Source organism: Heterocephalus glaber, unplaced genomic scaffold (assembly GCF_053883595.1).
Source record: "Heterocephalus glaber isolate CG9 unplaced genomic scaffold, H.glaber_assembly_v1.0 deba00000071, whole genome shotgun sequence".
NCBI lineage: Eukaryota > Metazoa > Chordata > Mammalia > Rodentia > Bathyergidae > Heterocephalus > Heterocephalus glaber.
The window spans coordinates 17,238,471-17,263,893 of record NW_028258137.1 but is presented as its reverse complement, the minus strand read 5'-3'; the positions used below and the strand labels follow the sequence as shown (position 1 = coordinate 17,263,893).

Here is a 25,423-nt window from a genome sequence, read left to right as displayed (position 1 = left end):
GTGAAGAAGGGTACATGTACGTATGGTTATCATACTATTCTAGAAACTTTTATATAGGGTTGATAAACTTCAGATTAACATTAGGCCAAGCATGGCGGCACCTGCCTATAATACTAGCACTCAGGAGGCTGAGGTAGGAGGATCTTGAGTTAAAGGCCAACCTGGACTACATAATGAGACCTTGTCTCAACAAAATAAAAAAATTTTAAAAATTAAAACACTAAGTGTAGGTGTGGTGGTGCATGGCTATAATCCCAGCTACTCTGGAGACTGAGGCAGAGTAGGTTTGAGGCTGCCTGGCCAACATGGCAAACCCTGTCTCAAAATAAAAATTGACAAAAGGACTGTAGCTCAGTGGTATAGCACTTGCCCCGCATGTGTGAGGCACCCTGGGTTCAATCTCTAATACCCTAATAACCAACCAACCAAAAAAAACCCCCAAAAAACAAAAAAAACCCAAACAAACAAAAACATAGGAAGTAACTATATAAAGTTACCATATATAAAGTCAGCCTTCTTTAGCTCAACGCTGCTTGCTGTTCCCATCCTAAGCCAGAGCTTGTGCCTTTTCAGGTATCGGATTTGGAGGGACACTGCCAACTGGTTGGAGATTAATCCGGAGACTGGTGCCATTTCTACTCGGGCTGAGCTGGACAGAGAGGCCTTTGAGCATGTGAAGAACAGCACGTACACAGCTCTCATCATCGCCACCGACAATGGTAGGGACACCTGTGTGGCCTGGGCTGCTCAGCCTCCTGCCCAGCTTGACTCCTTTGCCCCTGCTCTACTGGAGGCCTGAGTTCAGTCTTTTGGTTTGTTTAGTGCTTAAACAGAGGCATTCTCAGTGTCCAAAATCCCAGTGCCCAGAATAATTTGGGGCAAGCGGAAGTTCCTTTTCACTTGTCATTCTCTGTACCTGAGCCCCGCTCTTTCCCCACAGGAGCCCGGGTTTGTATCCCAGGTCCATATCTTCATATCTGTGTGACCTTGGGCTTGCTACTTGATTTGTATGTCCATCAAGTCCTTTATCTGATAAAATGATAATGCGGGGGGGGGGGATTTAGCTCAGTGGTTCCACTGCCTGCCTCACAATCGCGAGGTCCCGAGTTCGATCCCTGGTACCAAAAAAAAAAGATAATGCAAACTGTATTAAATGAGTTAATTTATACAAATGTACCTAGAATGGTATCTGCCATGTGCAATATAGGGCTGTCCTTTTCATCATCATGAAGCCTGAATCCTTCCAGACTTTCTGTATATTTAAATACATTTAGATAGCTATAGAAATATGCTCATCAACAGATGAAAGGAAAAAGAAAATGTGCTATTTATACACAGTGGAGTACTAATCAGCTATAAACTCCAGTCATTTGTAGGAAAATGGATGCACCTTGAGATCATAATATTAAGAAAAATCAGGCATACAGCTTAAATATTGCATGGCTTCCATTATATGAGAAACCCAAAGTATAAATAGAGAGCAAAAGATAGGGCCACGGATTTAGCTCAGTGGTGCCACCACCTGCCTCACGAGTGCAAGGTCCTGAGTTCGAGTTCTGGCACCAAAAAAAAAGAAAAGATAGATAATAGAAAACAGGAAGATCTTTTGCAAGTGGGAAGAGGACCACGAGATGATGGAGGGGAAGGGGAAGTTAAAAATAAGATGTGTTGTGTACATGTACCAAGTCCCCAAGATGAATATGATTATTGCATACTGCAAACATGTACCAAAAAAGATAAAAATTTTAAAAATATATAGTTCTATTAGTTTGTAGAATTTTCATTTGATTTTATTATCAACATTATATGTAATGTATAATTTTAAACTTAAAGTTTTGGGGCTGGGGATATCACTTAGAAATAGTGTTTGCCTAGCATGTACAATATCCTGGGTTTGATTCCTAACACTGTAAAATTAAAATACAATTTAAAAATTTTTAAAGATTCCCCCAGTACTATGGATCAAACCTATGGGCTCTACCCCTGAGCCACATACCCAGCTCTTTTTATTTTATAGTTTGAAACGCAGCCTTCTAAATTGCCCTGGCAGGACTTGAACTTGTGATCCTCTTGCCTTGTCTTCCCTCTGTACTAGAATTATAGGTGTGTACCACCAAGCCTAGCAAAAAAAGTATTTTATTTGACAGTATGTCTTTAAGTCAGAGACGGGGGCTGGGGATATAGCTCAGTGGTTCAATGGTAGAGCACTTGCCTGAGCATGCATGAGACCCTGGGTTTCATTCCCAGAGCAGTACCTCCCTTCCCCCACCAAGGCATACAGATTGCCATTTCACATTATCAACCTATCTCTTTTTAATTATGATGATGTTTGGTTACAGCGTAATTTTATCATTCACATATTTCAATGATTGGCAAGTGCACGCCTCTTTTCACAAGTATTTCCCTGAATAGATGTTTGGAAGTAGAATTACTTTCTTATTTTTTTTTCATTTTTTGAGACAGGGTCTTGCTGTATAGTTCAGGCTGCCCTCAAACTCATGTTGATCCTCCTACCTCAGCATCCTGAGTGCTGGGACTACAGGTGGAATTACCCTCCCCCCATTTTCTGGTGCAGAAGAGTAAACCTTGGGCCTTGTATGTGGTAGACAAATGCTAGGCAAGAACTCTACCACAAAGCCACACCCCCAGCCCTCGAATGTCTTTTCATATAAGGTCTAAGAGTGAAGTTTCTTCAGAAAATCTGTTAGCTCATTGAAAAAAAAGTGTGTGTGTATAAAGTTCATTTTAAATGACATGCTCATTCGTTTAAAAAGCCACATGATTAAAAACGTTTTAAAAAGTGAGAGCTTTGCCATTCTGGCGTATTTACAAGTTTAAGAAGACTCTCTGTTGCTATTATTGCCTCCCTATCACACACTAATTTTTTTTTTTTTTTGTATGGGGGATTGAATTCGGGACTTTGAGCTTTCGAGGCATGCCCAGTGCCACTGAGCTAAATCCCCAGCCTGACACACTAATATTGATAATAATGGTGCCTTGAGTGCTTGGGGCTGTCAGGATTTAAAAGAACGGGGGGTGGGGGGGGTGTGTGTTCACCGATGAGCCAGAAGAAGATCTGGTCTGCTGGGAGTTATGCAGAAGTTGTAATGTTCCTAAGCTGTGGCATTTGGTCTGCATTTTCTCTTAGGTTCTCCAATCGCCACTGGCACAGGAACCCTCCTCTTGATCCTCTCCGATGTGAACGACAATGCCCCCATACCAGAACCCCGAAGCATGCACTTCTGCCAGAGGGATCCACAGCCTCACATCATAAACATCATCGATCCAGATCTGTCCCCCAACACTTCCCCCTTCACAGCAGAACTCACACATGGGGCGAGTGTCAACTGGACCATTGAGTACAATGGCGCAGGTGAGACTTCAGCTTTATTTCAGAATCTCGGCTCTGCCCGCTGTGCTTCTCCTTCTTATCCCACTTCTGAATTTTCCTTCCAACTCCAGGTGCCACCCCTTCCCTGTGGCATTTGTTCCTTGTGCCTTTTGCATTTGAGATCATGCGCCAAAGGTCCCTTTCCTTTCCTAGTGTTTAGCTGTGTGACATACTGCCCACCAATCTAAACCCTATGACAGCTCTTATTTCTCTCAGCTTTGGAATGTGTTTAGTTCCTTCACAGTTTTACTCTAGGATGAGTTTTCTTTCCCTCTCCCCTGGTTTCATCATTTGTTTTGTTTTCCCTAGCCCAAGAGTCTCTCATCTTGAAGCCAAAGAAAACCTTAGAGGTGGGTGACTACAAAATCAATCTCAAGCTCATTGATAACCAAAACAAAGACCAAGTGACCACTTTGGATGTCATCGTGTGTGACTGTGAAGGGGCCGTCAACAACTGTATGAGGGCAAATTATGCGGAAGCTGGATTGCAGGTTCCCGCCATTCTCGGGATTCTTGGAGGAATCCTTGGTTTGCTACGTAAGTATAAGTGGCAGGTCTTTGACTTTTAAAGTGGGGGAGCTTTCTTTCCTAGAGGTGACTTTTAGTTAGGGTGTAAGTTAAATAGCTGTAAGAAAGAGACTCTCTTACTGAACATTTCAGAGGTAAGTTGCCCAAGACTGGAAGGCACCCTATTCCATCACCTGGGCTTCTCAGTAAGGTGGGAATTTTGATCCAGAGGTCTGACAAGGGGCTTCAGATTCTGTGTTTTTAACCAGTTCCCAAGCTATGCTGATGTTGGGGGTCCTTGGCCCACACATGGAGTGCTGTCTGAATTCCACTAGGTGTGGTGGTGCATGCCTGTAATCCCAACACTCAGGAAGCTGAGGCAGGAGAATCACCATGAGTTTGAGGCCTACTTGGGCTACATAGTGAGTCCAAGACCAGCCTGAACTATATAGTGAGACCCTGTGTCAAAAAAAAAACCAAACCAAACAAACAGGCTAGCCACATCCTATTGGCCCAAACATGGCCATACCAAGCTATAAGGGAGCTTAGATTTTCCCATTCTTCACTGGATGACCATGTTCCCAATGAAAACTTGATAGGCAGTAGAAATGGAGTGTGTTGCAAACAGTATCGACAGCTAAAAGGATGAAGAAGAAATGGGATGCTGGGGAAGAAGTGGCAGTTTCTGCCATACTCTGAAACTGACTGTCTCCTGAGCCTGCCTGTAGAGTGAGCCCCAAGGTTGATGCAGATGCTGTTATAGTTTCTAAAAGCAAACAATGCCAAGCAAATCAATTAGATGTCATCACAGATGCTACCTATTTAATTAGGGACTGGAAGGTTAGGCCACATATGTAGTCAGGAAAGGGCTGTTAATGAGTCTTATAGAAGATGTAGATGGTAGCCCACAAGGGCTGGTAGAACTGAAATAGGCAGAGGGGTATCGGAGGGCAATCAGTCCTCTGACTGCCTAGAAACGGGGACAGCAGCGAGGGCTAAAGAAAGAAAGACAATAGAGACTTGTGTACTTTCAAAATATATGGGAGGCCAGGAGGTCAGTGCCTCAAAGTGGGCAAAGATAAAGACACTCCGAGCTTGCCACTATTTATTGGGTTCATACAATAATCAGAGGGAGCATCAGGTGACTCAGAGGATGGTAGTAATCCTGTGTTGATGAGGATCTTATGCTGAAGAGGATCTTATGTTGATAAAGATGGTGAAATGGGCAAAAACATTCTTACAGCACTAGGTGGGATGAGTTGAGCTTAATCTATCCCCAGGTGAATCCTTTCTCCTTTTTTTTTTTTTTTTTTTTGGTACCGTATCGAACTTGGGTCCTTCCGCTTGCGAGGCAGGCAGCAGAACTACTGAGCTAAATCCCTGGCCCTCTCCTTTTCTTTTATTGCTCAGTTCTCAAAGAACCAGGATGTCTTCAGCTGATGTAATCTTGCATCACAAGACCATTGAGGTCTCAGCTGTGACTGGAGGCAAAACAGGAATTATGTTTCTGAATGCCATAGCTGGCCAAAGGCAAGAAGAGTAGGCCTCCGACAGCCCTAATCATACTTTAATAATGAAATGAAATAAAATAATTTTTCCCCAGAATTATGTAGAATGCCTCCCAACAGAGGGGTATTTGGGAGAGTTCCCACACAAGTGAAGACACAGGAGTTTGAGTGGATTCTGTAGATGGCAGAAGGAGGGCCAACTGGCCAGAGTGGAAGATGGGTCTTAGAGGGAGCAGTGGAAACAACTCTGGGCTTTCAGATTAGCTTGGGCACAGGTGCTGTTGGGTCTATTTTATCATTTTTTTTTTTTTCCAGTACCGGGGATCAAACTCAGGACCTTGCACTTGTGAGGCCGGCATGGCGCCACTGAGCTAAATCCCCCAGGCCTAAGTCTACTTTATTTTTTTGGTACCGGGGATCGAACTCAGGACCTTGAGCTTGCGAGGCAGTCGCTGGAACCACTAAGCTAAATCCCTGGCCCTCTAAGTCTGCTTTATTAGACTTGAGGGAGGCATCTCTTTCAGCCTTCAAGATGTGTTTGCTGGGTATTCTGTTTCTTCCTCCTCTCTGCTAAGATCTTCGCAAAGTTGAAAAGAAAGATGGTAATATTGAGAATTCAGTGAGCTTACCGGATTTTTGTTCCTCTAGGTTTTACATAATTTCACCACCATGATATTAGTTTAATGTCATCTGTCATCATCTTGGGTGTAGTGACACAAGCCCCCTCCCTGCGTACATTCTGGTCAGATTATATTTGCTTTTTTTTTTTGGTACTGGGGATCAAACTCAGGACCTTGCACTTGTGAGGCAGTTGCGGTGCCACTGAGCTAAATCCCCGGCTAGTCAGATTATATTTGAATGGACCAGTCTGCTTTTTTATTTATTTAGTTAGATTTGAGACAGAGTCTTACTTTGTACCTCAGGTTGGCCTTGAACTCACTATGTAGTCCAGGCTGACCTTGAATTCATGGTGATCCTCTTGCCTCAGACTCCTGAGTGCTGGGACAATAGGCATGTTCTGCCATGCCCATCTCACGTCTGTGATCATGGGTACTAATACTTTCCCAGGACTCTGAGGATCATCTTAGAAATTACAGTTATATTAGAGGAAGTCTTTAAAATAGAATTAGCTAAATTTGCTATGAGTATATTTCATTAAACATGGTGGTGATGGTTAGGGAGGGTGTAAATGAAATTTAAAGCAGAAGTAACTTCTTGTTGCTTATGGGCAGAAATGTTTAAGAGAAAATCTGAAGTTTTTCATGCTTTTCATTAATATTTGCTTACTGATTCTTACCTTGCACCTGGCTTTGTGTCAGGCCCTGGGTGTCCTTGGTTTTTGGTACAGCTCCCTTAGGAAGTGTCCCTTTGCAAACCATAGCCTGGCTCTGGCTCTAAGCTAGATGTTTGTGCATGTGCTGTGCTATTCAGTGCCATATTCCCCGGACACAGATGGGCCATGGCATAAGTAGCTCCTGCTCTGTTTCTGTCAATGAATCACAAGCAAAAAAATTGTATTATTTATCTGGATAAGGTCTCCAGTTTCTTACTGATTTAGAAACAATGGTACGTTGAGTACTTCTAAGACATCTGCCCTAAGTTTATACTGCCTTCATGTGTCAATGAGATAATGCTTCACTAAGGTGCACTGTAAGTACTTGGGCAAATGTACCTATTTTAAAAAAAATACACGATCTTATTTTTGCTCATTCTCAATAATATTCTTAAATATATATCCTGAAAATAATCTGAAGAGTTTAAAGCTTGCTTGCACAATTTTATTTGAAGATAGGAGCATATCAGGTGATTTTGTAGTCATGTACCACCTTCCATAACTGATTAACAGTAATAGGCATCACTCATATGTAGGCTGAGCCAGCAACCCTGCTCATAAACCTCCAATGGCCCCAACTCACTCAGAATCAAAGCTAAAGTCCTTATAGTGCTCTACACACCCTTCCCATCCTCAGTCTCTTCCCCACTTCACCTTTCCTCAGTCGCACCAAGCATGCTCCTGCCCAGTCTTTGCCCCCAGTCTTTCCCTTGCCTGGAACATTTTGCTCCAGATTTCAGGAAATGATAACAATTTGTTTGGTGGTGGTGGTGGTGGTGTGTTGGGGTGTTTTTTTTGGGGGGTGGGGTTGAGACAGGATCTCACCATGTAGTTCAGTTTGGCCTTGAACTCACTGTGATCATCCTGCCTCAGCCTCCCAGGTGCGAGGATTATGAGTGTGTCCACCATGCCCAGCTCAACAAATAGTTTTAAGATTGATCTGAAATTTAAAGATCTCACTTGACTTCATGTATCATTGTCTGCTGTGTTGTACTACATGTATTAACTTCAGGGAGGTGACTGTCATGTGGATTGATTGCAAGTTCTTTAAAGGTGGCCCCTGGCTGTCTACCTGCCACTTGTGGGGTATGATGGTGCTCTGTGAAGGCTGCTTCTTCTGGCCTTCCTTGCCTGTGACTCATCACTTGCCCCCCCATCCCCATTTCAGTTCTGATTCTGCTGCTCCTACTGTTTGTTCGGAGGAGAGGGGTGGTCAAAGAGCCCTTACTGCCTCCAGAAGATGACACCCGGGACAATGTTTATTACTATGATGAAGAAGGAGGTGGAGAAGAAGACCAGGTGGGTTTCAAAACATAAGTTCAATGGCGACCTATTTGAAAACAGTAATAGAGAGGAGAAACCACATTTGAACCAGATAACCAGGTCGTTGTCACTGTATTATTTTTTAAAGCTCTAGATATTGTCTTTGGCCAAATTCAGCTGGAACAGCAACACAGCTGACTTTGATTAGTTACATTCTGCACCCGGATGAGAACAGGTGCATTTGAACAATCTAAAAACCACAGTATATGAAGAGTATGACACAACAGTTTGTTTTTACTGACAAGTGCTATTCATTTGACGCTATGTTTTCTTTCAGTGCAATTTGGGAAACTCCTAATTTAGAAACTGTCATTTGATATTAAATTAGGCATACGCTGATAAAGATCATAGAGTTGGCAGCTCGGGTATTATGTAATACTATGATCCATAAAGGAAATAACAACCTGTGGATGTGACTGACTCTTTCTCATACTTTTATTTTTTCTCTGAAGGATTTTGACTTGAGCCAGTTACACAGGGGCCTGGATGCTCGGCCTGAAGTGACTCGCAATGACGTAGCACCGACCCTCATGAGTGTGCCCCAGTATCGTCCCCGCCCTGCCAATCCTGATGAAATTGGGAATTTTATTGATGAAGTAAGTAAGCAAAGTCAAAAACCAAGGCTTAAGGGCTTGGGATTTAGCTCAGTGGTTCCACTGTCTGCCTCACAAGTGCAAGGTCTCGAGTTCAATCCCCAGTACAAAAAAAAAAAACCAAGGCATAATACCACTCAAAAACTCAGGAGCGGGGCTAGGGATGTAGCTCAGAGGCCCAGCACCTGCCTGGCAAGCACAAGGCCCTGAGTTCGATTCCCAGTACAAAAAAAAAAAAAAAGAGGGAAAAAGTGTCCAAAATGAGAAAAGAAATCTTTAGATTCTTCTCTCTACCATGGTTTCAGTTTTTTCAATTTCTGAGCCCTATTTTTTATTTGTGTCTCATCTGAATTTCAGAACTAGTAGCACTTTGAATTGATCTTAGTGAATTTGCAAAGTCTACATGACAAAACCAAGAAATTCTTGAAAGAATTTAATGGATCTAATAATGAAACTAAAGAGATACAAAGTAAATCCCATTTTGATTTCATTAATGAGTTCCCCTGCATTGCTCAGTTGGTTGAAGTGTGTATTACAGTCTATCTGAGGAAATAGCACCCATATACTATATGTCAGAAATGCATTCAGCTCTCAGTGGAGAAGCTTAAACAGATTAGGAGTAGATTCACTTCATGTAAATAGAAGGCCTGGAGTAAGCAGTCTAGGTTGGTGCATTAGGCTGTTCCACTATCTTAGTGTGTAGACCCTCATGTTGCTTAGTATGTTCTCATGTTGCTTCATGATCACAAGGTGGCTGCCACACTTCCAGGCCTTGGGGGTGTATTTCACGTGGAAAGAAGTAGGAAGTGCAGAGCAGAGGACAAAAATCTATCTTCTAATATACTACCTTATTATTAAAGAAGGGAATTTGCCTAATATATTATTGGCCAAAATGTCACAAGGTTGTCTCTATATGCAGGGAGAATAATAAAGCACTAAATTCATTAGCTCAGGATAACATGAGAAAGAATTGGGAGTGGGATGAACACAGAACCCAGTAAGGGACTACAGAATAGGATCTATATGGTCAGGTACTGACTGGAATTATTTTCAGGGCTTGTATGATAGTTTAGATAGTTTAGTGTCCCTGGTGAGTTCATGTGGAGCCTGTTTTATTCTGTTTTTCAGTACTGGTGATTTCACACTGAGCTACATTCCCAGCCTACCCTAGTCCCCTTTTTCTTCTTTTTTCAGACAGGGTTTTGCTTAATAAGTTGTCCAGGCTGGGTTCAAACTGGGGATCTTTCTGCCTCAGCTTCCAGGACAGCTGGGAATACAGGCATGTGCCACTATGCCTAGTTTAGAGGCTGGTTTTGCTTTTGTCTTCTATGGAGGTTACTGTCCCTGAGGGCTGTACAGAGCATGCAGTGTTGGGAGTAAGCAAGCCACATCCATTCAAAGCCCCAGGTCCTTGGAGAACAAGAAGGACCATCTTCTCCATCTATCTTAGATACACATGGATTTGGGTCCTTTCCTTCGTTCACATTCATTTATAAGCCATCACATTTATTTGTAGCTTTTAAATTAGAAAAGTAATATGCTTGCTATCTTCAAAATATAAATTATAAAATGTACATATATATAAAGAACACATAAGTCCTTCCTCAGGTCTTCAAACTACTCCCCAGATTAAACTTTTAATATCAGTAGCTTGGCATTCATCCTTCTAGACTTCTAGACCACCCTCTCAGTCCCTATTTCTCCCTGCTTACATGAATTTTATCGTTTGGGCTTAGAGGGAAAGCTTTCTGTAACTTTCTCTTCCTCAACCTTGTATCCTGGGGGGAGGGGGCAGGTAACGGAAGGGGTGAATATGACCAAAATACATGATACATGTTGAAATCCACCCCCTCCAAAATGTGAGACTGGGGGGAGGCTGGGGCAAGGGGTCATGGAGGGAATGATTGAAGTATATTATGTGCATGTACAAAAATTTTTTAAAATCATGTCCAACTTTTTTTGCTGTGCTGGGGCCTAACCCCACGACCTGGCAAAGGGAGCGATTTCAATTGCTTTTTCCTGTCCCTCTTGCCATGCCAGTTTGGATGATGCACCTTGTTGGTCTTAACTGCTCCCTGGTGCCCTTCCAGCTGGCGCATTGTCACACACTGCCTGAAGCTCCGCAAGAAGGCGTCTTGCCTCTGATGAGTGCTGTGCCTTGCCTTTCACTGACTTTGTCCCTCTTTAGAACCTGAAGGCTGCTGACAGTGACCCCACAGCTCCCCCTTACGACTCTCTGCTCGTGTTCGACTATGAAGGAAGTGGTTCCGAAGCTGCTAGTCTGAGCTCCCTGAACTCCTCGGAGTCAGACAAGGATCAAGACTATGACTACCTGAGTGAGTGGGGCAATCGCTTCAAGAAGCTGGCGGACATGTATGGAGGTGGCGAGGATGACTAAGCAGACTTGAGAGGCCTGAGCAATATGAAATGCAGGACAATGTTGCTGGTGATATTCAGCTCTCTTCTCTTGCCATGAGTCTCTTGGACCAAGGCTGATTCATGACACAGTTCAGATAGTTATGGTTTTCTCTTCATATCTCTGTTTTGTGTGTGTTAAGAAGGTTTTGACTTACTCATTAAATATTTTCCCCCCATTTAATCTTTTTTTTTTTTTTTTTTTTGGTACCAGGGATCGAACTCGGGTCCTTGTGCTTCTGAGGCAGGCGGCAGAAGCACTGAGCTAAATCCCCAGCCCCTCACCCCTTTAATCTTTACATCATAATAAGGTCCCAAAGCTCCTGGAATTTTGATACTTCAAAGAACAATTTCAGCTTCAGATATCTCTGCTAGCCGCCAGGCGTTGTGGTGCACACGTATAATCCTAGTACTCAGAAGGCTGAGGCAGAAGGATCACTGTGAGTTTGAAGCCAGCCTGGGCTACATAGTGAGTTCAAGGCCATCATGAACTACATAGTAAGACCCTGTCTCAAAAAAAAGTCAATTGTAAAATAAGTTGTTTCTGCTAGCAACTTATAGATTTCCTCAAGGAAGTTTGTCTCATGTTTAAAAGGAGGGCCAAAGTCAAATGTTGTTTTATATTTTTTTAAAAAATTTTTTATTGAATGCCTCCTTCACCACCACCTAATCACTGCACTGATGTCCTGTGTCCTAATCTCCACTCTTACTCCTGAATTCTGTTGCCCTGCCATACATGGGAGTCCTGATACAGAAAATACTGGGCCCTTTTAGGGCGACGGGCATGTGTCTTGGTCTGGCCATGTCTTGACTGGGTATTGTGTACTCTAAAGACTTCTTGGTTTTCCTTTTCAGCTCCTAAGTATTAGGTTGAAATGGGCATCAATGCATTTACTTGTTCTGAGTCAGTGTTTGTTATGTGAATGTCATTGTGGGATACTTTGGTTCTGTATCAGGAGCCTTGACCAGAAAATACGGTGAATTTTCAGGTGCCACTTAATTTTTCATGTTTATTTATTAATAACACTTAGAATAGTGCCTACAGTGCTACAGCCAAAGACAGAAAAGAAATATGGGCATGGAGGTGGCAGGAGAGCTTGTCATTATTTTGGCCATTTAGCAAACTGATTTTGAGGATGGCTGAGGTGGGGCAGCCTCTTTTCTTGAACGTCCGTGAAGAAAAGGGGAATCTTAACCTGTGTTTCCTACTGGGATTCCCATACCATGGGCTGTATACAAAAGCCCAGCATCTCCAAATGCTTGTTTTTGATGGTGTCTAGAAAGAATGCTGGCCAATCTGGACATAGATGCCTGATTCCAAGTGTGCACAGAAAATACAATATTGAGAATTCCAACTTTTTTTCTTAGGAGAAGAAAGAAAACACTGTTCTAATGGACATTAGAAAGGGGGAAGGAGGAGAAAGGACCTTGATTAAATCTTTTCTTTTTCTTTACATTCAAAATGCAAGTTTCAACTGTTGATAACCACAGGAAGGAGTTTTTTGAAATTGCTTTGCTGTTAAGTGGGGGAGGAAAAAAATCATGCCTGTAATCAATTGTTGGAATTGTCTTGATTTTTCTGCAGTTTAAACCATATCTAATGTAGCTGGGTGTAGAGAATGTCATTGTAGTTTTGACTGTAAATGTGTGTGGGTGCTGATAATTTTGTATCTTCTTTGGGAGTGGAAAAGGAAAACAAGCAAGAAAATTATTCCCAAAGATGCATTTTTATAAATTTTATTAAAGAGTTTTGTTAAGCCATTGTCAAACTTGTTTGATTTGATCCCACTGGTATTCCAAAGAAGATAAAGGAGGGGAGTTTAGTCAAAGCCTGGAGACAGAAACTTCAGTCTCCAGAGTGTTCAGCCATTCTGCTTGGGGCCAAGAAGAGGAATCCACATTTACTAGGCCACTTTACCTGAAGACTGTCTTTGTGGCCTGAAACCAGCAGTGGGCTGTTCCACCCGGCAGAAACAAAGTTTCAAACAGTCCTTGTCTATCTGGTCAGCCAGGGGAACTCTGCTGAAGAGGGTTTTGTCATCTTTGGCGATAACAAGGCCATGTTACTGTCACCAAGTCAAGGCCAGCCATGCTGTTAAACACCCTGCAATGCACAGGACTCCCCCACAACAAGGAGTTCCCCAACCCATGATGTCAGTAGCGCTGAGAAACCCTGGAACAGATCTGCAACATTTTTTCTGCTATACAGGAATAGTTTTTTCTTCTTTTGATAATTTATTTTATTTTTGAGACAGGCTCTAGCTGTGTAGTTCAGGCTGGCCTCAGCCTTCTGAGTGCTGGGATTACAGGCTTACGCCATCACACCTGGCTTTGATAATCTTTGAAAAATTGTAGTAAATATGGGCCGGAGATGTAGCTCAGTGGTGCCACACCTACCTGGCAAATCAAAAGGTCCTAAGTTAGATACCTGGTACCAAAAAAAATTATAGTAAATATAACAATATCATTTTAACCATTTGTGATTATATAGTTAAGTGTCATTAAGTACATTCCAATTATTGCACAGCCATTAATACTATCCATCTTCAGAAACTTTTCATCCCAAACTGCAACTGTACTCATTTTACCTTTTTTTTTTTTTTTTTTTTGGTACCAGGGATCAAACTTGGGACCTTGAACTTGCAAGGAGGCAATGGAACTGCTGCGCTAAATCCCCAGCCCCTCATTTTACCATTTTTAAGTGTACAAGTTAATGATGCTTAGTACACTCAAATTGTTGTATATCTACCCCTTCTACTGCCAGAACATTTTGTTTTTGAGATAGGGTCTTGCTGTATAGTTCAGGCTGGCCTTGAACTTGCAGTGATCCTCCTGCCTCAGCCTCCCAAGTGCTGGGATTACAGGAATGTGCCACCCTGCCTAGCTCCAAAACATTTTTTATCACTCCAAAAAAATTTCTGTATCCAACATCCAAAAACCTCTCCATTATCTGTCTCTCCTCAGCCCCTGGTAATAAATACCCTATTCTGTTTCTGTGTCTGTGATTTTGCCTATTCTAGATATGTCTAGCTTACTAGCATAATTTCAGGGTACCTTCATATTGTATCAAACCATCATTCCTTTTCAGGGCCAAATAATACTCCATTGTATGCATATACCTCATTTTATTCACTCACATTGGGCTGTTTCTAATTTGACCATTAAAATGAACACTGGTATACAAATACTTGAGTCCCTGCTTCCACTTCTTTTAGGAATATGCATAAGAGTGGAATTTCTGGGAAATTTAGCTTTTCCAAAACCATCAATATATGAACTTTGATTGGATATCGGTATAAAAAAAAAAACCTACAAAAAGACATTTTGGGGAAATTGAAAGTTTGGCTATAGCTCATTGTATGTAATTCCTGAATGAATGTTAGTTTTTTTGGTTGCAATAATGGAGATAGTGTCTCTAGGACAGCATATCCCTTATTCTTAGGGATAAAGGCTGTTGGGATAAAATATCATGATATCTGGAAGTTTGTTTAAATGGCTTCCAAAAGGGTATATATTGAGAAGCAGCAAGAAAGTAAATGCAGCAAAATGTTCACAGTGACAATCTATGTGTTCATGTATTACTATTTCCATTTTTCTTTGTATTTAAAATATTTCAAAATAAATGGAGGAATAAGGAGGCCAGAAATAAATCTCATATATGTGGTCAAGTGATATTTGACAGTGGTGCTGAAACCAATGGGGGAAAAGATATTGTTTTCAACAAATGGGCTGGGAAACTTGGGTCTTCCTTTACCTTAACATATGCAAAAGTTAACGTGTATCCCAAAAGAAGAAAAGCTTCATGTCAGATGTAGCAATGATTTCTTGAATACAACAGGCACAGGCAACAGAAGAAAAGCAGAAAGGAGTATGGATGTAGCTCAATGGTTGACAGCTTGCTTAGTGTGTGAGGCCCAGGGTTCAATTCCCAGCACCACAATAAGGGGCCAATTATGGATAATGGAACACAAACATGGCTAAATGTTCCTCACAAGAACACTTAATTTGCTAAGGTCTGTCCTGGGAATTCTGCTCCTGTAAAACAGCCACTGATAGTGAATTGAATACACTGAATACTACTAGTCTCATTAGTTGTGAGTTGAGCAAACAGGATGCAAACACCATAGGCTGCTTTGATGACTTGTTCGGCTGCCATCAAATTATAATATAATGAGCTCCTTGATGGCTGATTTCAAATGAGTAGAGCACATTTTCCATGAATACCAGCTTGTGTGTGTGTATGTGTGTCTTGAACATCCCCAGATGGCTCTTTGCAGAGGGGTAGCACACCCCCCCCCATATAACTCCTGTGGGGATTTGTTGTATGGATGTTTGATAGCATATACCACAGGGTCCCCCAGCTGTACTTCTGTGTTTTTAACAAAGCTACCCAGAACAAACAGGAAGGAGCTACCAGACTTCAATTCCTAGAAACTAAAATTCCATAAGCTACAATACTGAATTGTAAAGAAACAATACCCGAAAGCCCATTTAATTTTTTTTTTTTTTTTTGAGTGGTGAGGATTGAACCCAGGGTTTCATGCATGTTAGGTAACCACTCTGCCACTGAGCTACAGCCCATTTGAAGCTGGGCAAGGTGGCACATGACTTGTAATCCTGGGACTTTGGAGGCTTAGACAAGACCACAAATTCAAGGCCATCCTGGGCTACAAAGCAAGACTGTCTCAAAAAAACAGGGAGAAGAAAAGGGAAGAGAATTTTTTTAAAAAACAGGCTATATATGTATATGTACCTACTCCAAAGCTGATTGTAAAATTCATATACTGGGCCAGGGATTTAGCTCAGTGGTTCCGCTGCCTGCCTCACAAGCAGAGGGACCCAAGTTCGATCCCCAGTACCAAAAAGAAAAAAAATGTAAAATGCATGCACTGCAAGGATGTATGAATTAAAAAATTAGAAAACAACAATAGGGCCAGAGATTTAGCTCAGTGGTGCCACTGCCTGCCATGCAAGCTCAAGGTCCCAAGTTCAATCCCAACTACCAAAAAAAATTTTTTTTTTAAAGAAAACAATAATACAGAAGCCCATTCGAATAAATTTAGGGTGGGAAAGGTCCAAGAATATTTTCTTCTTCAGCTACAAGGCCAATTTAACACTACAGATTTACAGGCCTGGGGGTCTCCTCCAACATCTTATCATGGACATTAAAATGTGCTCACTGTCCCACATGGGATATATCTATTTTTTGGTGTAAAAATTTTTTATGAAATCTTTGTGACATTGCTTTTGAAATCATTTCAATTTGTATTTAAGCCTATATAGCCTAAAAGATTAAAAACAGTGATGTCCTAATTCTGTAATATTTGGGATAAAGGATTCTTGGTTCTGGCTATCCTACCATCTTTTGTAAACCCCATACCAGTACTACCCTGGTACAGTCTCATTCCTGAAACCCAAGCTTAGGAGGCCCTACCCAGCCACCCCCTGGGCAAGAAATCTTCCAGGTCTAGGGGACTTGCCCACCCCAAATCCCCAATCTTCTCCCAGACCACACTCCAGGTTCCAGAGTCCTGGAACTCCCTGCCCAGCCATCCTGAGCCTGCAGAGCCTCCTCACTTGTTCTGCCTCCTTCAGCAAGGTGTACTAGGGACAGTCACAGCACTGGGGGAGTGGGGACAAGTGTTACCTGCCTGGAAATGTGTGTGCAGAGCTCGAATGTGCAGGGCTGGGGTGTTGACACTGAGTGGAAAGCCCTTGCTGGTGCAGGACAGAGACTACCGTGAGGGGTAAAGAGGCTCAGGCCACCTTAGGAGAGCTGGCTTCCTTAGTGCCACCGTGTTCAGTGCAGGGCTCAGAGGTGAAGTCTGAGAATTCTTAATTCAAATGTGTTATCATTTTCAAGATAGGAAGATAGAACAGGGCAAGGAGGCACGTCCTTATAATTCCAGCACTCTGGGAGGCTGAGGCAGGAGGATCAAAAGTTCAAGCCCATCTGGGCAATTTAGAGAGACCCTGTATTAAAATAAGAAATAACAAAAGGACTGGAATATGGCTTAGTGCTAAGGTCCTGGGCTCAATCCCCAGGACTGGAAAAATATATCATTATACAAATTTTGCTAAATATTTTAATACCTCAAAATCACCTTATTTTTTCCAAAATGAAATTGTGCCCATAAATGAGGAAAAATTATCTAATAACAATGGATGGAAGGAAATACATACCATAAAAGTAAATCCTTGCCGGGGATTTAGCTCAGTGGTTCTGCTGCCTGCCTCGTAAGTGCAAGGACCCAAGTTCGATTCTTGGTAACAACAACAACAACAAAAAGAACATCCTGGTAATTTGTTTTTGTTTTTGGCAAGACAGGGTCTTGCTATGTAGTTCAGCCTGCCCTTGAACTCACTATGCAGCCCCAGCTGGCCTCAAACTCACAGCAGTCCTCCTGCCTCAGTCTCCCGAGTTCTGGGATTACAGGCGTGCGCCACCAAGCCCGGCTCCATCTTGGTAATTTTATGGGTCATTTTTTTTCCCTTCAAATATGTTGTTCCAGAGCGGGTGTGGTGGCACAAGCCTGGGATCCCAGCACTTGGAAGGCTGAGGTGAGGCAAGAGAATCGCCTCGAGTTTGAGGTGAGCCTGGGCTACATAATGAGTTCAAGACCAGCATAAACTACATAGGGAGAAACTGTCTCAGGCTTTTCCTGAAATGTTTGAATTTCCCACCAGGATTCATGCTGGTGAAAACCGATTTCCGATTATCTGAATCTCAAATCCATTCTGTTTTACACATAAACGCAATTCGGGGTGAGGTGGGTATGGTTTTATTATACACCGACTTCTGAATGAAATAACCACGTAAATGGAACAAAGACTAACTTTACTCAGTCCATTTCACGGGCACTGTGTGAGACAGCTCAGTTTTAGAGCACGCACTTCTCATGACCTGCACTAATCCCCAGCACAAACAAACAGGAAAAAATTATATCACTAATAGCAACATTTGTAGCTGTTACATTCATAGTGGATATATGTGCTTGCAAACGTTTATTTTAAATGTCACTTATTAAGAAATCAACAATATTCAATTGAGCATTGTATTGTTTATCTAAACTTCACTGTAAGTAGGTCTATTTCATTTTGTCTTCCGGTATACTGAAATAGATATTAATTTGTGATAAACTATTTCTGTCTTCTCTCTCTCTCTTTTTTTTTTTTTTTTTTTTTGGTACAGGGGTTGAACTCAGGACCTTTCGCTTTCGAGGCGGGCGGCAGCACCACTAAGCTTAATCCCTGGCTGTCTTCTCTTTTTTATAGCAGTTAATTACATTGAATTTCTGAAACTGTGCTTGTTCTCCAACTGGCTCAGTGGAGTAGAGGAGATCAGAAAAAGATTTACGTGACAGGAGTGTTCCTTACTGAGCCCGTCCCGCCCACGCCCCGCCCCTAACTCTGCGAGCTCATTTTGCCACACTCAACATGGCAGCAGCGCGGGTCCACCAAAACGTCTGAGCAGGTCTCAAGACTATATATTCCACTCCAGTCATGGCGGCTCCGGGACATGTTGTGGGTAGCGGGGTTCTGGAGACATGCGGTCTGGACCAGATTCTGGAAGCGCTGAAGCTGCTATTGAGCCCGGGAGGTGAGAAGACGCATCTTGGCGCGGGGCTGGACCCCGGACTCTCGGGGACCCAGTCTTCCAGGGGCCCGTGGCTTCCGTAGCTCGCGCCCCTCAGGCCCTCCCTGTACCCTCTGCCCCGCTGCTGAGGGATTTGGGCATGGTCCAGCCTCATTTCAAACTTAAGGCTCAAAGAGAGGCAGGGAACCGGATGAATACCGATACTAGCCAACATCTCTTGACCGCTTCCCTGTGCCTTTGGTCCATTATTTCATTCTGCTCTGCTGTGAGGTAGGGACTGCGGGAACTGTTTCAGAGAGGTGTAGGCACCCGTGAGGTGTAATGTGACATCCCAACCGCTTGAGGGCGTTCGGGCTTGAATGAGGACGCTTGAGATTTGCACAAAATGTGAAGGTGTCCATAAATAGGAAGCAGTAACGTTTGAGCTGGGTTTGGAGAGAGTATTTAGGGATTTTCAGGCACCTTAATCTTTTGTGGTGACTTGACATGATCTTCCCAATTATAATCTAAAGGATCAGTGGAATTGGTTGAGCCTAGCACTCTTCTTATATAAATGAGGACCCTGTGGCTCGCTGAAGACATTAAATAACCTGTCCGAGATCAAGTAGTTGAATTAGAAGTAGATCACGGACCTAGAGTCGAAGTCTACCCAATTCCCTTTTCGGACCAGGGCAGATTATTCAGTATAGAGCCTTTCGTGTTATCTAGAGCTTTGAGAAAGGACATAAGAAATAGGGCCTTCCTTGTAATTGGAGTATATATTTTGGGGGAAGGGATTTATAGAATTAGTAAACTATGGTCACATGAAAGGCTATGATGCTGTGTCCCTAGTCTCAAATTTTGGCATAGAAGTTTTAACCCAAAACTGCAGCAACTGCATATATTACACGATACTAATGGGAAGTGAATAGGTAATAGTGCTTACAAAATATCAGTTCCTATACTATCCTCTTTTTTTGGTACCGGGAATTGAACTCGGGACCTTGTGCTTGCGCAGCAGGGGCCGGAACCACTGAGCTAAATCCCTGGCCCCATGATTTTTTTTTTGGTACCTGGGATGGAACTCGGGACCTTGCGCTTGCGAGGAAGGCGGCAGAACCACTGAGCTAAAACCCTGGCCCCTATGCTATCCTTTTTATATGTATATCATTTAATCCTCAACACTTCCAAGAGATTGGTATTACTTGGATTTCATGTTTACAGATGAAGGAACCAAGGTTCAGGTACATTGGAAATTCTCCAGTGTGATACTAGTGAATGACAGAGGTAGGATTTAAATTTAGGTTTCTTTTAGGAGGCCATCTTGGGTAACTTAGCAGTTTAGCCAGACTCTGTCTCAAAATAAAAAATAAAAGGGTGGCAGATATAGTTCACTGTAAAGGCATTGGATTCAATCCCCAGTTACACAGCATAGTAAATACTCTGTGTTGACTATGTTGACTCAATTAAAAGTTGAACTACAAAATACAGTTTTAACTTACTAACACAGAGGTTACAGTAGTTCTTTAGCAATGAAACTATACAATATCACTGAGAATAAGGTTAAATAAGCAAAAGATTGGAAGTAGTTGACTATCACAAAGAACCTATACTTCATTTGTAGAAAGGTGTCTTTAGAGCTGGGCATAATGGTGCCTTTAAACCCAGGATTTAGGAAGTTGAGGCAGGAGGATCTCAGCAAGTTTGAGGCCAGCCTGAACTACATAGTGACACCTTACCTCGAAAAAAAAAATCCTATCTGATCTCCAAGATTATGGTGAAATTATATACACATATTCATTTAACATCCAAGAATTCAAGAATTTCTAGTTGAGAAGAATAAGTAGTGTGGTAAAATTATATCATTTTGTATATTGTCAAAGATCAGAGGAGAATTGAGGCCTAATTGGCCTCCTCTGTGAGGACAAAGGAGAAAGGGTTGGGTCGGGAATTTAACTCAGTGGTACTGTACCTGCCTTGCAACTGCCAGGTCCTGAGTTCGATCCCCGATACCAAAAAAAAAAAAACAAAAACCAAAAAGACAACAAAACAAAACAAAACACAACAAGAAAGGAGAAAGGCTGCACTCAGGGTGATTGCATATTGCATATTAGGGAAAAGTGAAGACACCTGAGGTTAAATTGCTTACCAGAGTAGGTACTAATGGACATTGGAAAGCAGATAAATCTTTTTTAAAAAAATTAATTTTATTGGTACATTTTAGGTATACAATATAATGACATTCATCATGGGAAATTTGCACTTTACATAATCTCTCTTGGTTCTTATTTTTTCCCCTTTCCCGTGCCCTCCCTTCAATCCCTCCATCCCTCCATCCCTCCCTAGTTACAAAGACTTTGTTTTCATTTTTTCTTTTTCTCATATTCATTCCATTCCCTTCTTTCCTTTCCCCTACCCCTCCCACTTCCCCTTCCCCTCTGCCCCTTTTCTTCCTATTTCAGATTATCTATTATACCTTTTAGTCCTTATTTACACTTTCAGTTTCTCACACTAGAGAAACTATTTGGTATTTACACATGTGTGTCCTATTTATTTCACTTAAGAGTATCGCCTCAATGTGCATCCATTTAGCTATAAATGTCTCTAATTTCTCATTTTTTATGCCTGAGTAGTACTCCATTTTATTAAAAAACCACATTTTCTTTATCCAGTCTCCAGTTGATGGGCATTTGGACTGCTTCTTAAGTTTTAGCTATTACAAATTGTGCTGCTATGAACATGGGTGCACATATATCACTGTAGTATGATTCTTTTAATTCTTTGGGGAAGATACGCAGCAGGGGAATAGCTGGGTCAAATGGGACTTCTAGTCTTAGTTCTTTGAGGTATCTCCATACTGATTTCCACAGTGCTTGCACCAGTCTACACTCCCACCAGCAGTGGAGCAGGGTTCCTCTTTCCCCACAGCCCCGCCAACAGCTGTCTGAGGAACAGCTGGTGAAAATTTTTTTTGTGGGTTATCTCTTCACACTGTTGGTGGTTTCTCTTGCTGTGCAGAAGCTTTTTAGTAAGAAGAGATCCCACTTGTTGATTCTGCTAGTTCATGGGCAACTGAGGTTTTGTTCACAAAATCTTTTCCTACAACAACGTCTTCAAGAGTTCTTCCTAAACTCTCTTCCAACCGGTTTAGTGTTTCTGTTTTAATATTTAGATCTTTAATCCATTTTGATTTTAGTTTAGTGCATGGTGAGAGATATACATCTAGTTTTAGTCTTTGGCAAGTTGAAACCCAGTTTTTCCAGTACCATTTATTAAAGAGGCTGTCTTTCCTCCAGTGAGGGTATTTGGCTCCTTTGTCGAAGATGAGGTGGCTGAGTGTGTCTGGAGTTGTTTCTGCATCTTCTAATCTGTTCCACTGGTCCTCTTGTCTATTTCTTTGCCAGTACCATGCTGTTTTTATCACAGTAGCTTTGTAGTAGAGTTTCAAGTTGGGGGTGTAGTATCCTCTGCCATGTCTCTGTTACCTAGAATTGCTTTTGCTATTCTGGGTCTCTTCTTGTTTCAAATGAATTTTTGGATAGTTTTCTCAAGGTCTGTGAAGTATGCTGCTGGAATTTCAATTGGGATTGCATTGAATCTATATAGCAGTTTTGGAAGTATGGCCATTTTCACTATGTTGATCCTTCCTACCTAGGAGCAAGGAATGTCTTTCCTCTTTCTTGTATCATCTTCAATCTCTCTTTTCAGAGTGCTATAGTTTTCAGAGAAGAGGTCTTTGATGTCTTTTGTTAGGTTGATTCCTAGGTATTTCAGTTTTTTGGATGCTATTGTGAAAGGAATTGTTTGCCCTATTTCACTCTCAGGGAGTCTGTTGTTCATGTAGAGGAAAGCTATTGATTTTTGTGAGTTGACCTTGTATCTAGCTACTTTACTGAATTTGATTTTTTTTTCTGAATTTGATTATTAAGTCTAGAAGAGTTTTGGTGGAGTTCTTGGGGTCTTCTATATACAGTATCATGTCATCTGCAAATAATGACAGTTTGACTTCTTCATTTCCTGTCTTTATTCCTTTTATTTCTTTTGCCTAATTGCCGTGGGTAATGTTTCCAAAACTGTATTGAATAGGAGTGGTGATAGTGGACATCCTTGTCTTGTTTCTGATTTTAGTGTGAAGGATTTCAGTTTTTGACCATTTAGTATGATATTTGCTGTTGGATTTTCATAGATGGCTTTTATCAGATTGAGGTAGAGACCATCTATTCCAATTTTTTGTAGGGTTTTTATCATAAATGCATGTTGGATTTTGTCAAATGCTTTTTCTGCTTCTATCGAGATTATCATATGGTTTTTGTCCCTGGCCCTATTGATATAGTGTATTACATTGATTGATTTGCATATGTTGAACCATCCTTGCATCCCTGGGATGAATCCCACTTGATCAGGGTGTATGATCTTCTTGATGATCTTCTGCATTCCATTTGCCAGTATCTTATTAAGGATTTTTGCATCTATGTTCATTAGTGAGATTGGCCTATAGTTCTCTTTTTCCATTGGGTCTTTCTCTGCTTTAGGGATCAAGGTGATGCTTGCTTCCAGGAATGAATTTGGGAGTATTGCTTCCCTTTCAATTTCATTGAAGAGTTTAAACAGTAGTGGCAGTAGTTCCTCTCTAAATGTCTTATAGAATTTAGCAGTGAAGCCATCAGGACCTGGGTTTTCTTAGTTGGTAATTTTTTTTTTTTTGATACCTGGGATCAAACTAGTGTCCTTGCGCTTGTGCAGCAGGCAGCGAAACCACTGAACTAAATCCCCAGCCCCAGTAAGTTTTTAATTACATTTTCAATTTCATTGATTGATATTAGGTTGTTTAGAATGTTTAGGTCTTCTTCGTTCAACTTTGGTAATTCATATGTATCTAGGAATCTGTCCATTTCTTCTGTGTTTTCCATCTTATGGGCGTATAGGTTCTCAAAGTAGGTACTGATGATCCTCTGGATTTCTCCTGGGTCCATTGTAATTTCATCCTTTTCGTTCCTAATTGCATGGATTTGGTCCTTTTCTTTCCTTTTTCTGATAAGGTTGGCTAAGGGTTTGTCAATTTTATTTATTCTTTTGAAGAACCAACTCTTGGCTTCATTGACTCTTTGTATCGTTCTCTTAGTCTCCATTGCATTGATTTCTGCTCTGATCTTTATAATTTCCTCCCTTGTGTGAGCTTTGGGTTTGTCTTGCTCTTCTTTTTCTAGAAGCTTGAGGTTCAGCATCAGCTTGTTTAATTGGGCTTGCTCTGTTTTCTGAATGAGTATTCACCGCTATGAATTTCCCTCGTAGGACTGCTTTCATTGTGTCCCATAGATTCTGATATGTTGTATTGTCATTGTCATTTAATTGAAAGAACTGTCTGATTTCTTCTTCTTTTTTTGTTTTTTTTTTGGTACTGGGATCGAACTCAGGACCTTCCACTTGTGAGGCAGGTGGCAGCACCACTGAGCTAAATCCCCAGCCCTAATTTCTTTTTTAATTTCCTCTGTGACCCATTGGTTATTCAGAAGTGAGTTGTTCAATTTCCATGTGTTTATGAAATTCTTGCGGTTTCTTTTGCTATTCATCTCCAATTTCATTGCACTATGGTCTGATGAGATACAGAGGATAACTTCGATTCCTTTGCACTTACTTAAACATGTTCTATGAGCAAGTATGTGGTCTATTTTGGAGAATGACCCATGTGCAGCTGAAAAGAATGTGTATTGTGATTTTGTGGGGTGGAACACTTTGTAAACATCTGTTAAGTTCATTTGTTCAAGAGTTTGATTGAGTTCTAGTATTTCATTGCTTGTTTTTTGTCTAGTTGATCTATCTATTTGTGACAGTGGGGTATTGAGGTGCCCCACTACTATTGTATTAGTGCTTATATGATTTTTCATGTCAGCTAGTATTTGTTTTATATAGTTGGGTGCACTAGTGTTTGATGCATAGATATTTATGATTGTCATCTCTTCTTCTTGGATTGTTTTCTTTACAAGGATGTAGTGTCCTTCTTTGTCTTTCTTAATCAATGTTAGTTTGAAATCCACTTGATCTGCAAAGAGGATAGCTACTCCTGCTTTTTTTTGGGTTCCTGTCACATTGTTTTCCACCCTTTAACTTTCAGTCTATGAGTTTCTTTTTGAATTAAGTGTGTTTCTTTTATGCAGCATATTGTTGGATATTGCTTCTTGACCCATTCTGCCAGTCTATTTCTTTTGATTGGTGAGTTGAGACCATTAACATTGATGGTTATAACTGACACGTATTGACTTATCCTTGTCATGACTTTTTTCTTTTTCTTTTTTTTTTTTTATGACTTTTTCTTTTTGTTGGATTCTCCCCCTTTGCCCGATGGATTCATTCTGCTGGGCTTCCTGGGGTTGTGATTCTCATTTTCTTTTCCTAGGATATTGTCTAAAATTTTTTGGAGTGCTGGTTTGGTATTCATGAAGTTCCTAAGGTGCTTTTTGTCATGAAAGTATCTCATTTCAACATCAGTTTTGAAAGATAGTTTTGCAGGGGACATCAATGTGAGTTGGAGGTTGTTTTCTTTTAGGGCTTGGAATACATCACTCCAAGCTCTTCTTGTCTTGAGGGTTTGCTTTGAGAAGTCTGCTGTGATTCTGATGGGCTTTCCTTTGTATGTGATTTGTTTCTTTTCTCTAACTGCTTGTAGAACTTTGTTCTTCTGTTGGGTTTCTGGAATCTTAACTATTATATGCCACGTGTAGAATTTTTTTTTTTTTTTTGGTACCAGGGATCGAACTCGGGTCCTTGTGCTTGTGAGGC

The 25,423-nt window shown here is 41.4% G+C and overlaps 2 protein-coding genes across 4 annotated transcripts in view; both read left to right on the top strand.

Moving 5' to 3' along the window:
* The window catches only part of Cdh1 (cadherin 1), a 76,036-nt gene extending 63,197 nt beyond the window's left edge, over positions 1-12,839 (top strand). Inside the window, exons 11-16 of the mRNA XM_004842961.4 lie at positions 574-719; positions 3,149-3,373; positions 3,701-3,928; positions 7,908-8,038; positions 8,515-8,658; positions 10,844-12,839. Of these exons, the coding sequence (XP_004843018.2) occupies positions 574-719; positions 3,149-3,373; positions 3,701-3,928; positions 7,908-8,038; positions 8,515-8,658; positions 10,844-11,053 (1,084 nt within the window). The 3' untranslated portion in view covers positions 11,054-12,839. The remainder of the gene's footprint in view (positions 1-573; positions 720-3,148; positions 3,374-3,700; positions 3,929-7,907; positions 8,039-8,514; positions 8,659-10,843) is intronic.
* Positions 12,840-18,486: 5,647 nt separating this feature from the next.
* Positions 18,487-25,423, top strand: part of Tango6 (transport and golgi organization 6 homolog) — a 216,388-nt gene continuing 209,451 nt past the window's right edge. For 2 of the 3 annotated variants that reach the window (XM_021256790.2, XM_087213038.1), the window contains exon 1: positions 18,487-18,670. In XM_021256790.2, coding sequence (XP_021112449.2) covers positions 18,574-18,670 — 97 coding nt within the window. In that variant the 5' untranslated portion in view covers positions 18,487-18,573. The remainder of the gene's footprint in view (positions 18,671-25,423) is intronic. The other variant, XM_004843232.4, reaches the window with a different exon arrangement.